The following is a 14,976-nucleotide window of genomic DNA, read 5'->3' as shown; positions in this document are numbered from 1 at the left end:
GTCCTGTAGCCTGCATAATAAACTTATTTAACATTTGTTTCCATGTGTTCTTGGGGCTACCCCTGGAGCACTCACCCTCTGGCAGTGAGAGATGTGGGGGCCACGTGGCATGAGGGGTGGCAGGAGGGATGCAATCAATGCCCCCAGCATGCACCGTGTACCAGCCCTTCAAGCTATCTCCCTGACCCCACATTAAAAAAAAAAAAAATACCTAGCCTGTGGTCTTTAAAATACCATCCAGGGCACTGCATAATGTGCCCCAAGCCCTGTTAGGAGTGATCCCTGAGCTCAGAGCTTGGAATAAGCCCTGAGCACCACCAGATGTGGCCCCAGAACCAAAAGGATACCATCCCCTCACAGAGCAAGCAGGAACTGCCTGGAGGACTGCCGGTTTCCAGGCCCAGGAGCTGGACCCACACAAGTCTGAGAGGAGCTTGCTCTACACAAAAGGGACGTTACCAAAGCCTAACGGGACTCTGCCAAAGGATGCAGAGGTCAAAGGGGCAACAAGAGCCTGAAGAAGGAATGCGAACAGAAAATGATTCATGGGCCATCAAGACAGCAAGGAGGTAAGGAGCTTGTCCTGTGTGTGGCCGACCACAGTTCAATCCCAGGTACCTCCTATGATCCCCCAAGCATTGTGAAGAGTGACCCCTGGGCTTACTCCTGGGTTTGATCCAAGCCACACCAATCCCCTCCACGACCCCCAATAAACCATAATGACTCTCAAAATCTGAAACAGAGGGGATAGGAAGTAACAGAGACCATACAAGGTTAAGGGGCTTACTGCACGGTCCCTAAGCAGTAAGGAGCAGCCTCTCTGAGCACTGGTTGATGTGCCCCTACCCCAATCTGAAACAAACAAAAGTGATTTCAACATAATAAGGGGAGGGGGAAGGAGGTGTGCTTTAGACTGCCTTGAAAAAAAAGCTCAATAATTTCTTCTACTCTGAGAATGATCAATTTCTGAAAGAATGAATTCTATAATTATCTGCCCTCCTTACATGAATTATGAACTATAGGGTAACCAAACAGCCTTAATAGTTTCAGTCCGTAAGGCTAGACAGAATACCAATTACGAAAATCATCACTTCATAACGTTAATGAAATAGTAAATTCACCTAACAGTCACCAATGAATTTACATATCAAAGGTCAACGAGAGGGGCTGGAGTGATAGCACAGTGGGTAAGGCGTTTGCCTTGCACATGGCCAACCCGGTTTGATTCCCAGCATCCCATATGGTCCCCTGAGCACCACCAGGAGTAATTCCTGAGTGCAAAGCCAGGAGTAACCCCTGTGCATCGCCAGGTGTGACCCAAAAAGGAAAAAAAAAAGTCAATGAAAGACTTGCCAAAGGAGATTTCAAACTGTACCATCTTAGTATGCAAAATAATAGCCAGCAAAGATGCCAGCAAAGACGCCCCTTCTAATTCCCAGAACCTATGAATGTATCTCTTACAGACAGATTTTGCAGATATGACTGAATGAAGGGTACTGAGATGCAGCGATAGCACAGTGGTAGGGCGTTCGCCTTTCATGCGGCCGACCCGTGTTCGATTCCTCCGCCCTTCTCGGAGAGCCCGGCAAGCTACCAAAAGTATCGCGCCCGCACAGCAGAGCCTGGCAAGCTAACCGAGGCGTATTGGATATGCCAAAAACAGTAACAGTAAGTCCCACAATGAGAGATGTTACTGGTGCCCGCTCAAGCAAATCGATGAGCAACAGGATGACAGTGACAGTGACAGTGAGATAGAGATTACTGCAAAGGGGAGTGTCTCTTATTTGGGAAAGAGCTGAGATAACGGAAGCAGAGAAGACAACTCAAGAGAGTTAAAAATGGGAAAGGGAGAGGTGAGGAGAGAGGGGGTAAAACTGAAAGCTGTGTTATAGGTGGTCTCTAGATACTGGGAAAGGCAAGAACAGTGTCTCTCCCCTAAGGAAAAAGCAACACAGCCCAGCTGACCCTGGATTTGAATTTTAGGAATTCTGATCTCTAGAACTGTAAAATAAATGTGGATTATCGTAGTCACTAAGCGTGTGGTAATTAGCTGCAGCAGTTAAAATACTAATATATACTTGGACCCAAGTATATCTTAGCAATTCTAAGGGTAAAAAATTGTTCTGTGTGCTTGTGCCTTAGGCCACATGAAATATGCCATAACCCATGTGACACTTGAGATTTATAAAAAAAAGTCACAAATGACTCTGTAAAGTTGTGACCTATAAAAAAAATTGGGGGGCTGGAGCGATAGTACAGCGGGTAGGGCGTTTACCTTGCACGAGGCCGACCTGGGTCAATCCCCAGCATCCCATATAGTTCCCCAAGCACTGCCAGAAGCAATTCCTGAGTACAGAGCCAGGAGTAACCCCTGAGCATTGCTGAGTGTGGCCCCCAAAAGGAATAAATAAATAAATAATTGAGCTATCTGGTCATTCAGTTGGCCAAAATATATTTCTCACATATATTTTGTCTCCATCCACATAGTTCCTGCTCACTGCTCTGGGAAAGTCATGAAATTTCCTAATTGTGAGGAATAGAAGAGTCAGAGAAACACACTGCTGTATGTCAATGAGGGCCCTTGAGGAGAGCACCTAAGGACGGAGGATGGAGCCAACCAAATGATTAGAACTTCCAGTCTTACCACACCCCCCCCCCCACCCGCCTCTGGGAAAGATGTGCTACGGGTTGAGCTACTGGCCGGTGCCAATGGCCAGTGCCAATGAGTTCTCCAATTGTGTCGCTAACGAATCCTTCCATAACAACAAGGGACCCAGAGTGAACAGGGGGTGAACATGTGAAGTTGTAGGATGAAAGGCGTGCCGGGGAGAGTGTAGGGGCTCTGCACCCTTCCGCAGACCTTGCCCTATGTAGCTCTTCCATTCGGCTGCTCCAAGTTATACTGTGGTCATAAACTGAAAATCTGGAGAAGCACTTCTCAACTGGGGATCCCCCGGGATATTCTAAGGGGACCACAAGTGAAATCACATAAATGAGGGACCGCAGCAGACGAGGGACCGAGGGGCAGGGAGGGGCAGAAGAAGGAAACAAGGGCTGGGAAATAGGAAGGAAATGTAGAGTTTTGTGAGCTCTCTAGCAAATTAATTCAATCTTGGGAATCTCTGATGTATAGCCACAAGAGCCAGAAACACGGGCCGTGGTTGGGGCTGGGGGCTGATACAATGTGGGAAGGCAGAAAGATCCTGTGGCCTTGGATGCTAATCTGAGTAGGCGGTGTTAGAACTGAGCCGGATTAAGTTACCGAAATGTTGGACATGTCCTCAAGTCTGAGAATTGCTCGTTGGTGTGGGGAAGCCCCTGTTCACTAATGCTGGTATTGGTTTCAGGACCCTCCACCCCTCTGAGCTTCCCAGGCTCCAGGCGTCAATTCAAGCCCATCCTTAGGGCGGAGAGTATAGCAGGGACGGAGGGTGCTTTCCTTGCAGGCAGCAGACACAGTCCCCTGAGCAGAGCCAGGTGTGGCCCAAAAAACAAAATGAAATGAAAACAAAATGCATCTTTAGAGGTAATTCCTTTTTTAATGTGTATGGGGATGAGAATTTGTTAAACGATTATGTAACGGAAACAGAGTCAAATCCAAAATGTAGATCATTCTTTCTTTTAAAAAAGAGTCCAACAATACAACTGAAAGCAATTTTTTTAAAGGGGGGATGACGTGGATTACTCTAGATTGGGACTTTTTTTTTCTTTCCCTTTTTGGGTCACACCTGGCTGTACAGCGGTCACTCCTGGCTCTGCACTCAGGAATTACTCCTGGTGGTGCTCAGGGGACCATATGGGAACCTGAGTCGGCTGCGTGCACGGCAAACGCCCTACCCGCTGTGCTATCGCTCCAGCCCCGTAGATTGGGACCTTTTATCCTAGTCACAATCCATTTCACCAGAGAACTCCAAATACATATTAAATGGGCCTATCAAATTTTCACACAACCCCAGGTGTATAAAATAGGTACAAAAAAATTTTGTGATAATTAATCCTAAGTATTTTTTTAAACCAAATTCTCAAAACTCCCACATTCAGTTACAAATATGGTACTACAGTTTAAGAAGCTAAGTGCTAAAATAAAGAGACTTGGAAGATATGAGGAATTAATTTATCAATCAATTTTGGGGGATGCTTTTTGGGGCTACAGCCGGTAGTGCTCAGGGCTCCTGATGGTAACTCCTAATGGTACAAAGGGAACCATATGTGGACGTGATAACTGAAGTGAGGCACGCTAGGGTACTACCTCTCCAGCTTTTAAACAGACGTTTTCGAGACATACGGAAAACTAAGTATAAACTGAGTATTGTTAGATGGTATTGAGGAATCCTAAATGCTGGAACAAAGTGTCCAAGGATGTGGTGCTACAGTGAAATGCCTGCCCCACAGGCATGCGGCTGCTAACTGAAGCTCCAGTCCTGTCCATCAAGTGCAAACCCCTGGGGGTATAGGCATTGGATCCCTCCAGTGCTATAAGTGTGTGATCGTGCAAGAACCAAACTTGTGTTTGTGGACACCACTCTCAGTCATCACAATAACAAAGAGAAGGGGAAAGCATAAAAATAATTGTGTGATGTATAATAATCACATAAAGTTGATTATGTGTGTGTGTGTTTTTTTATAACAGGTTTTGTTTAGAAGTGCCTTTTTTTTTGGGGGGGGGGAGAGAGAAACATTCAAGAGAGAACACAGGCTTCTCCAGAGTGGAGCAAGAGCCCCAACACACACCCCAGCATTAAAGCATGAAGGTACGCATCTCAACAGGGGAGATGTGGGCAACACATGGGCTAAGGCACCATATGCACACAGCAATATATGTGCTTGGGAAACATACAAGTGTGATTATGTCCATATTTTTATGCTCATAGAGAGTCAAGCTGAAGAAATGAAATGCCATGAAACCCCAGATAACAATGCAGCATAAAATGAGAAGGGGTAGTGGCCCTCCACCCAGATAAGATCAGGAGCTCCCGTGCGCGAAACGGACCCTCTGCTCCTAAAGACTATGGTCCGAGGGGTCTTCTGGCCCATTTTGGCACCCAGAGTGGCTTCTTACAGAAATGCATTTAGACTGTGTGCTGTGCTACAACCCTGTGCTGCCTGGGGAGGGATTTTCCCTCTCCACCTTGTTTTTCTGCACGGAAAATGGCGACGGCAGCAACATCCACGTGGCGAAGGCCACCTCTTAAGACTCCCAACCCAGAGGTCTGAGTTTTGCAGTGACATTGCTCGTGGGGGGGGGGGCGTTACTGGCATGCCCTCCGCCCAGATAAGATCCGGAGCTGCCGCACGAGAAACCTTCTGCTCCTAAAGAATATGGTCTGAGAGGTCTTCTAACCCATTTTGGCACCCAGAGCGGCTTCTTACAGGAATGCATCTAGACTGTGAACTGAGCTAAAATACCAGAAATCTAAAACCACGCGGCCGCAACAGCGGCTGCACGAGCTCATAGTCTTCATTCTCAGCAATGAAAAGAAATTATTAAGTGATGCCTTTTCAGTAGGCCTCATTGTTGGGGGAAAATTCCAGACAATAATAGTGAGTTCTCTATTGAAATATTGAATGTATTCAAAGTATAGAGAGAATAAAGTGAAGATCATTAGCTACTTAGGTGGGGGGTATGTGGGAGGGGGGTATATTGGGGTTCTTGGTGGTGGAACATGTGCACTGGTGAAGGGATGGAGGTTTAATCATTATATGACTGAGACTTAAACCTGAAAACTTTGTATTTTTTTCACGGTGATTCAATAAAATAAAAATTTTTAAAAAAATGAGAAGGGGTAGCAGTTAAGATCGAAGTGTTACAAGATCCTGTTACTTGCTGAATCTGGGTAATGTATACACCACGGTCTCACTGCTATCATCAGAATTGTCTTGTAGTACCAGGGGATCCAACTCAAGACCTCACACATACAAAGCAACTGCTCAGCTGTTGAACTACATCCCAAGCTGTACGATTCTCTATAAAACTGAAAACAAAGACAAAGTCAATCTTAGTTGATGACATCTTAAAATCAGGAGCCTGGAGCTAGAGAGAAAGTATCAAGTCATGGTGTCTGCCTTACATATAGCCAAGCTTAGTCTGATCACCAGCACTGAAGTGGTCACGCAAGCACCACCAGGAGAGATCCCCAAGCACAGAGCCAGGAGTAAGCCCTGAGCACCCTGTCAGGTGTAGCCCCAACACCCAGACCCCATAAGAAAATCAAAATCAGGGCCGGAGCGATAGCACAGCAGGTAGGGCGTTTGCCTTGCATGCAGCCGACCTGGGTTCGATCCCCGGCATCCCATATGGTCCCCCAAGCACCGCCAGGAGTAATTCCTGAGTGCAGAGCCAGGAGTAACCCCTGAGCATCGCTGGGTGTGACCCAAAAAGCAAAAAAAAAAAAAAAAAAAAAAAAAAATCAAAATCAGGTGCTTACACATAAAAATATGGATTTCTGACTTCATATGAAAAATCAGATGCTGGCAAAATGGCCCATACACTTAAACGACAAGTCTTGTCAAGACTGAGAATATTGGGCTGGCGGATAGTACAGTGTACGGAGCACTGATAGGACAGGGCACTTGTCTTGTGTGTGGATGACCAGGGTTTGAGCCACAGCACCCTGTGCTGTTCTCCAAGTGCCACCAAGAGTGATCTCTCAGCCCAGAGTAAACCCAGAGCACTGACGGGTATGACCCAAAGATTTTTGGATTTGTAAACATAAAAAGTTGAGTACAACTGGGAAGGTGGCTCAAAGTGGCCGACAGCATATGCTTTGCATGAGGAAGCCCGAGTTCGGGTCCCCAGAGCACACGGTACTGACGCCAGAACAGCCCTCAAACACCATCGGCTGTGCCCCCTCCCCCCCCCAAAAAAAGCAAGTGTTGAGTAGCAGTCACTCCAAATGAACAATTTCCACTATTCTCAACCAGTCCCCATTCATCATCGCTGTCGCAGTTTTTCTGGAATCCACATGACATTCAGGATTTTTGTTGTTCTGTTTTGGGGCCAGACCCAGCAGTGCTCAGGAGTTACTCCTGGAGGTGTTCAGGGGACCATATGGGATGCCAGGGATTGAACCCAAGTTGGCTGCATGGAAGGCAAATGTCCTACCCGCTGTACTATCACCTGGCCAAGTGACATTCGGGTTTTGAAGACTAGGATTCAGTAGTCCCATCACGTAGGTAGTGGTAAGGGAGCAGAGCAGATATGGGGAAAGCAACTGACTGAGGGGAAAATGTCAGCACGCCCAAGTGCAGACTCCTGCAGCTGCCTCAGACACAGATGAGGTTCCACAAAGATCATGTCACAGCAAGGTAATATACGGATACTAGAAAACAGGAACACAAAAACCCTTCCTGTGCTCAGGATTCTAACAGTCTACTAAGGATGACAAGGAATGACCCCGAGAAGGTAGACTATAAAAGAAAGTCAGCTAACTCTAAGTTGAAGGACTGGAGAGAGAGTAGAGTGGGTAGGGGCTTACCTGGCCTACAGCCACCTGGCTCCATCTCCAGCATCCTTCTCCCCACACTCAGCACGACCAGGAGTTACCCCTGAACATCACGGGGTGTGGCTCAATACCCCAAGCCCCCCCAAAAGAAACTAAATTGAGTTTAGGGTTCTGCTCAAAGTGGCTGAAGAAAGAGCAAAGAAGAAAGCAACAAAATAGAGTCATGGGCAAAAGGAGATGAAACCGAGGTCCCCTCAATGCTCGAATACTGATTCTGTGCACTACCAGCTTTAAAAAAGCTGAAAAGCATACACTTCAGTAGGCTGCATCCAAGCCTCTGAAATGATGCTATGGAAGGCAAGGCCATGAGCAAGAATGAAGAGTTTATGAAGGAGACAATGTTTGGAGGTGTATGAAGAGTTCATAAAGGAGAGGTCTGATGAAGAGTTTCTATCTTCCAAATAAAGTATAAAGACACAACATATTTTACCACTTCTGAGATTTCAATACTTTATAAACCAATTATGGTCTTCTACCTGAAGCTCCATTAAAAATGCGAATTTGGGGCCAGAGTCATAGTACAATGGGTAAGGCAACTGACCCAGGTTCGATCCCCATCACCTCATATGGTTCCTGAGCATCACTGCCAGGTGTAATTCCTGAGTGTGCCCCCCTATAAAAAAAAAATTAAATTTAAACGGGGGATATGGCTCCAATGGTAGGGCATGGTTAGGTTCAATCCACAGCAGCACCAGAAGAAAACTATTTTATTTTTACCTATGAATAGTCCCCATTCTGGCTGCTGGTTTTATGGTTTTGTTTTTTAAGCGAAAGAATAGGGGTCAGAGAGATAGTACAGCAGTTAGGGTGCCTCTGCCTTTCTGTCAACTGGGGTTCCACCCCCGACATCCCATATGGTCCCCCAAGCACCACCAGGAGTGATTCCTCAGTGCAGAGCGAGGAATAAGCCCTGAGCATCGTCGGATGTGGCCCCCCAAAAGCAAAACAAAAAAATACGCGCCCCCCCCCGAAAAAAAGGGAATGAATAAAATGATCTAAAACATAATTAAATCATGATTGATGTAATATTATCTTCCAAAGATCTGGTCGGGGTGGCAATCAAAGGTAAATCAAAAGGTAAACAGAACACACACCGAGCCTGGACAAGCCCCTGGGTTCTGTCCCCAACACGGTCCCGTCCCCAAGCGCTGCTGCGGATGGCTTCTAAGCAAAACAAACCCACAACAAGCACAAAGGTCTGGCCTGGACACCCCAAGAGTGAAAGTGGGACCCAACAGGCTCGATCCCGGGGCGTCCGTGAAATTCCCACCCACACTCCTTAGTACTATGCCAGAAACCGGCACCAGGTTTCGATGGATCTGGACTGACTCAAGCACAGGACGCCCAGATAAACGGGCAGAGGACGCGACTGCAGCAATCGCGGCCCACCAAGCATCCGGGCCCCAGCTCGGACCCCGGCTCATCACCCCAGGCTTCTCCACGTGCGCCTTCCCGGGGCCGAGACGAGGCCTGCAGCAGCACCGCTTCCCGGGGGGAGTCGACCGACAGGGCGCAGCTGCGGGGTGCGGGGTGGGGGGGATCGGCTCGGGCGGGCCCGCCTGCGCCCCGCACCCGGAGGTGGGCCTCCCCCGCCCGGCCCCGCGCGCCCCCGCGCCGCACCTTGAGGTGGGTTCGCAGGCCGCCCTCGCCCGCAGGCTGGTCCGTGATCTCGTACGAGCCCGTCACCAGCAGGTCTTTGTGGATCTCCTCGCGCAGGCACTTGCGGGAGTTAACGGGCAGGTGGAAGGAGATGGCGAGCACCCCGCTGGGGCCGACGAGGAGCAGAAGCAGCCACGGTAACGGGCACGGGCCTCGCTGGGCTAGAGGGCCTGACAAACCAAACATGGTGCCGGAGACTGTTCGCCACCCCGGGCCTCGGCCGCGCCGGAACCGGGAACGCCCACGTGACTCACCTCTGACCCGCGAGTGCCGTGGGCGCCATGTTGGAGACGGGCACAGGGGGCTGGAAATGCCCAGAAAAATCTTCCTAAAGAGAGGGGAGAAGACGATACCGCGCCCACCCACGATGCTAAGAGGCAGAATAAATTTTTTTTCTGGAGCTGGGTCGCAGAAACTGGCTCTTTGTGGGGATGACGGACCGTTTCGGTCGGCCATGTCAACTATGGGCAACCCCGGAAAGAATTCCGCCTTAACTTCCGGGAGCGAGGCCCGGGTGTTTTGAGGCCCGTGGTACCATAGTAACCGGGCCCCAATAGGAGACGGCCACAAGGCCCTTCGTAGCCCCGCCCACCAGCCTCCACCACCGCCGCCGCCGGGCGGGGCGCGGACGTGACGGGCTCCTCGGGGTCGAGCCTCGATGACATTCCGGACGTTGAGCGTTTACGGGGCAAACTTGGAGGTGGCGCGCTGGGTTGCACTTGGCTGGCAGCGAGGGCTGCTCCCTCGCTGGAGGTGTGGCGGCGCCCTGGGGTGCGTGCGAGGTGGGCGAGCGTCAGGTTCGTGCTGCAGAGCCGCGGAGCTAACTTTGCGGGGATAACTTTGCGGTCCGGATGTGCGTTTAGCAAGTGCTGGCCTTTCCGCTATCAGAGCGGCAATAAAAAGATAAGGCGTCAGACTACGTTTGGGTTTCGTTATTTGCATCGAGTCAAGTGTTTTAGTGCCGTCAGAAATGGGCCTATGTCCGTTTGCCAAGCAAAAGTTGTTGGGGGGGGGCATTCGTGTTTTATTGCATTTCTCTTGTTATTTTTCACTGTTGTTTGGGGGCTACACTCAGTGTGGGTGATACTGGGAGCCACTCTGGGCTCTGTGGAGGGCACTGCATTAGGAGGTACTCAGGGGACCATGTGTTGGAAGGGAATAACCCATCCCATGTCAGCTGCACACAAGACCTTAAACCCTGTGCTATGTCTCCAGCCCTGCCTGTAAGGTTTTAAAAACACACACACTTTAGGGATCAAGCTGACCAGTCTGTAGGAAGCAGATGTACACGTCAATAATTCATGCTCTCTGCCACCCCCCCACAGACACACACACACACAAGATAAGAAGCCAGGAGTTCCAGCCAACATCATGCCACATGCCCAGGTGTGATCCCACAACACTGCCTGTTGTGAACCCAGGCTCCACAACCAAGTGTGAACTGTGTCTGCAGCCCCCCAAAAGGGGGAAGGAGAAAACAAAACACATTCCTGTACACAGATGGTTGCGTGCATGAGCACCGTCATGGTTACTGATGCAGCCAAAAGATTGGGATATTTTCACATATTCAGGCCTGAGGAAGAACAGAAGGCACAGCAGCCTATATGTAGAATCGCTGTCTACTTTGATGAATGGTTAGTGAGCGTTTGCAGAAGGGACTATCTGCTTTAATTTAAGTAATTGTTCTGTGTTAATAACTGTGTTCTATCCATCTAGTTCCCTTCCTGGAACGGAAGTTCCCACAAAGCAAGGACAAACATAAAGGAGCTGTAAAACATTTGAAAAATTTGACAAATGCCATTACTCTCTAATGAAGTGTCCACTTAGGGGTACTCGTTTGATTATTTTCTCCCTGAACTAAGATAAGATTGTTAGTCTACTCAGTACAGGCCTGGCCATTTGTGTGGGCCTTTACCCTGCAGTTCAGGGAACCGGCCCACTTCTAATAACTCCTGTTGACTCTCAGTCCTGGGCCCTGCTCGTCATCCGTGAGAGACTTGCAACCGAGGGCTGGGGAATGGCACAAAGGGCTGCAGTGTTCATCCGGGATCCCTACCAGGCACCACGTGATCCATCCCGAACACTGCCATGAGCACCCCTGCCCCCCACCCCAAAGAAAGCAGTAGGTGTTGGGCTGGGGCGCAAACTCAAAGGGGTATCACCCAAAGGGCTAAGTACCACCAGGAGTGATGCACACCAGGAGTGAGCAACACCAACACCACTGGGTATAGCCCCCAAAGAAAAAGATTCGCAGCCACAGAACACCTGCGCATATTTTCCCCCCGACATTTCTTACATTTATGTCATAGCTCATACACTTTTCAGTATTTTCACATTTTACGTATTTATTTCATTCGACATTTTTAAAAGCCAGGTGCCACATGTCTGACATCTGACCTGGGTTTGATCCCCGGCACCACATATTGTGCCCTGCCAGGAGTGATCCCTGAGCACAAAGCCAGGAGTAAGTCCTGAGCACCTCCATTGTGGCTTCAAAAACCCAAAAACCCAAAAACCTCAACCAAAAAGTTTTCAAAAGGCAAGATACTCATTTTATAGGTGAAGAAATGGCAAAAACTGAAAATGAAATGAGGGCTGTAGAGATGATACAGTGCGTAGGGCGCTTGCAGTGCATAGAGCTGAGCCTGGTTTGATCCCTACATCATATATGGTCCTCCAGGCACCTCTAGCGGTGATTTCTGAGCACAGAGCCAGGAGTAAGCCCTGAGCACTGCTAGGTGTGGCCCCTAAACAATGTGGTTTTAGGGATAAGTTATTTTTCTGGCCCCTCGAGTCCATAGTTTGAAAATGACAATAACAAATCCACGCTAGGGGAAGAGGGCCGGGCGGGGGGAGCACATTGGGTAAGGCACTTGTCTTGCATGTAGCCAACCCTGAGCACTTGTTGAATGTGGTCCCCAACCCCCAAAATAAATAAATATGACAGGTTCAGGCCAAAGATGTGGCTCAGTGGTAAAGCACATGCCTTGTATGTGTGAGGCCCTAGATTTGATCCCTGGCACCAGTTTAAAATATCATCAGGGGCTGGAGCAACAGCGGGTAGGGCGTTTGCCTTGCACGTGGCCGACCCGGGTTCGATTCCCAGCATTCCGTATGGTCCCCCAAGTACCGCCAGGAGTAATTCCTGAGTGCATGAGCCAGGAGTAACCCCTGTGCATTGCCGGGTGTGACCCAAAAAGCAAAAATAAATAAATAAAATATCATCACTGTCACTGTCATCCTGTTGCACATCGATTTGCTCGAATGGGCACCAGTAACATCTCCATTGTGAGACTTTTTGTTACTGTTTTTGGCATATTGAATACTCCACAGGTGGCTTACCAGACTCTGCTGTGCAGGCGAGATACTCTCGGTAGCTTGCAGGGCTCTCCAAGAGGGGCAGAGGAATCAAACCCATGTGAGCCATGTGCAAGGCAAATGCCCTACCAGCTGTGCTATCACTCCAGCCCTAAAAAATCATAAAGTCAGTTTTTTTTTACCCTGAGTTCTTTAGGAAGGTGTTATTATTATTTTACAGGTGAAGAAACTAAGACCCAGGGAAACCTATGTACTTTGCTAGGTCACAACTTCCCCACACCCCCTATAATCTCTCTTACCTAGTTCCCAACTCTTCCTTTCTGTCTTCTCACCTTCCATTTCCCCCTTTCCCCCTTGGTGCTCACCACTAATTCAGCATAGAGTTCACTCTGCATCATGCTTATTAATCTGTCTCCCTAACTTGGATATCTGTTTTTGCAGAAAGCAGAGATTCTTGTCTATTGTGCTCACTGCTTTATCTTCTGAATCTAAATAGTACCTGACACTCAGAAGGCTCAATAAATAATGGTCCCCTGAATGCAAGCCTGGATTCCTCCTCGCACCACACTGGCCGAACAGCAAATTCCTTCCATTCCTTAACTATTTTCTCACAGAGTAATTTTATCCACAATGTATCTACGTGTGGGTATGATTTTAGTTTCACCAAAACCAGGATATTTTAGGGGGGGTGTGGCGAGAGCACACTCAGTGGTGCTTGGAGCTACTCCCGATGCTGTGCTCAGGGGTGGCTCCTGGCAGTGCTCCAAAGAACTCCGGGTTCCCTTCTGCAAAGCATATGTTTGCAGCCCTTTTGTGCTATTTCTCCAACCCAACAAAACATTTTTGAGTTGAAAGTGTATTTTTATTTTCACTTTGAGAAGATAGAAAATTCTTCCCTCTAAACTGTGGAAGACGAGGCAAAATAGAACTCACAGAGAACCCAGACGTTTGGGGAGTCTGCCATATGGTCCCACGGGTGACAAGGGCCTCTCCCGGTGATACTTGGCCAACTAGGCTGGTGGTCCAGGGCTTCTGTCCAAGGATGTGGTGCTGCTCACGCCCCGTGGAGCCAGGGACCCCTAGGGGTACCCTGGTGGTGCTTGGGGGACTTCTTGGTGATGCTTGGGACTTCCAAGGCTATACCTGCTGATGCTCAGGAGGTCATGTGGTGCTTGAGATAGAAGCTGGTGGATCCTAACCCTGTGATATCTTTGCAGATGGAGAAACCAGACTTTTAAGCTCTGCGTCTGCACTTTTGTTTTTTGTTTGTTTGTTTGTTTGTTTGTTTGTTTTTAAAGTGTTGAATTCTTTTTTAATTTTATTTTTGCTTTTTGGGTCACACCTAGCTATGCACAGGGGTTACTCCTGGCTCTGCACTCAGGAATTACTCCTGGCGGTGCTCAGGGAACCATGTGGGATGCTGGGAATTGAACCCGGGTTGGCCACATGCAAGGCAAACGCCCTACCCGCTGTACTATCACTCCAGCCTCTGCACTTTTGTTTTTAATGCCATTTTTTCCAGGTATGTGGTTCAGTGACTTAGTGCCTGGCTTGTGTGCGTGAGGCCTGGATTCCATCCCTGACGTTTGACATCTGTGTAGGGGAAACCTCATTCCTAAAAGCAATGAAACTGCCCTTCAACTAGAGAAAATGCTTCTTCCTGGAACCAGAAAATAGCTCAAGAGCACACGCCTGGCATGTGGGAGGTGCCGCATTCCAATCCTGGTACCACGTGGCCTGAGAGGCCCTGTGTTCCATCCCTGCACCCGTGGCCTCTAGCACCACTGACCTAATCTCGGGGCGGGAGGGGGAAGATAGGGGCGGCGAGTTCCTCCTGGTTTAAGAGTCCTTTGCTTTCTGTCATCCTGAAATATTCCCAGGCAAACCCTCCTGAGATACCTAAAGTCCCTGGAGTCTCAAAGGTGAAGAGACAATGAGGACAAGCCCTTGATCCTGTGTGTCCCCCAAACTGTGCTTCTCAGCCTTTCATTTGTATAAGAGGGGACATATTTATTTAATTTGTTTTGGGGGCCACGCTCGACTGTGCTCAAGGTTTACTCCTGACTCGGTGCTCAGGGACCACTCCTGGCGGGGTCAGGAAATCATTTGCAGTTTTGGGGTTGAACATGGTTTGGTCCTTGGAAGACAAGCTCCTTCTAAAAGGGAACATATGAACAAAATCTCTAAGCTTTCACGGAGTTGGGATGGCCAACCCTTCCCCACCCCACCCCTCTCTTCTTCCAGGAGCCTGGCAGTCACACCCATGATCTGCCTCTGGCATCATAAAAGCTCATTAACCAGCCATGGTTCAGAGACTCACAAATAAATCTCGGAAGAAGTCAACAGCCTCAGAACCCAAAATTAAAATTTTCACCATCCAGTTAAAAATTTAATTCCAACTCTATCGTCTTATTTTAAATTTTAGAATTCCTGGAGAGTGTGCGGTCCAACAACTCATACTCTATACCACCAATGTTCCAGCAGTTCCAGTGGATTA

At 48.6% G+C, this 14,976-nt stretch overlaps 1 protein-coding gene across 1 annotated transcript in view; it reads right to left on the bottom strand.

Moving 5' to 3' along the window:
• The window catches only part of TMED10 (transmembrane p24 trafficking protein 10), a 47,460-nt gene extending 38,050 nt beyond the window's left edge, over window positions 1-9,410 (bottom strand). Inside the window, exon 1 of the mRNA XM_004610217.2 lies at window positions 9,123-9,410. Coding sequence (XP_004610274.1) covers window positions 9,123-9,347 — 225 coding nt within the window. The 5' untranslated portion in view covers window positions 9,348-9,410. The remainder of the gene's footprint in view (window positions 1-9,122) is intronic.
• Between the last annotated feature and the right edge of the window lie 5,566 nt (window positions 9,411-14,976).

The sequence above is a fragment of the Sorex araneus genome, chromosome 3, assembly GCF_027595985.1.
Source record: "Sorex araneus isolate mSorAra2 chromosome 3, mSorAra2.pri, whole genome shotgun sequence".
Lineage (NCBI taxonomy): Eukaryota > Metazoa > Chordata > Mammalia > Eulipotyphla > Soricidae > Sorex > Sorex araneus.
This window is presented reverse-complemented; position numbering and strand designations above follow the sequence as displayed.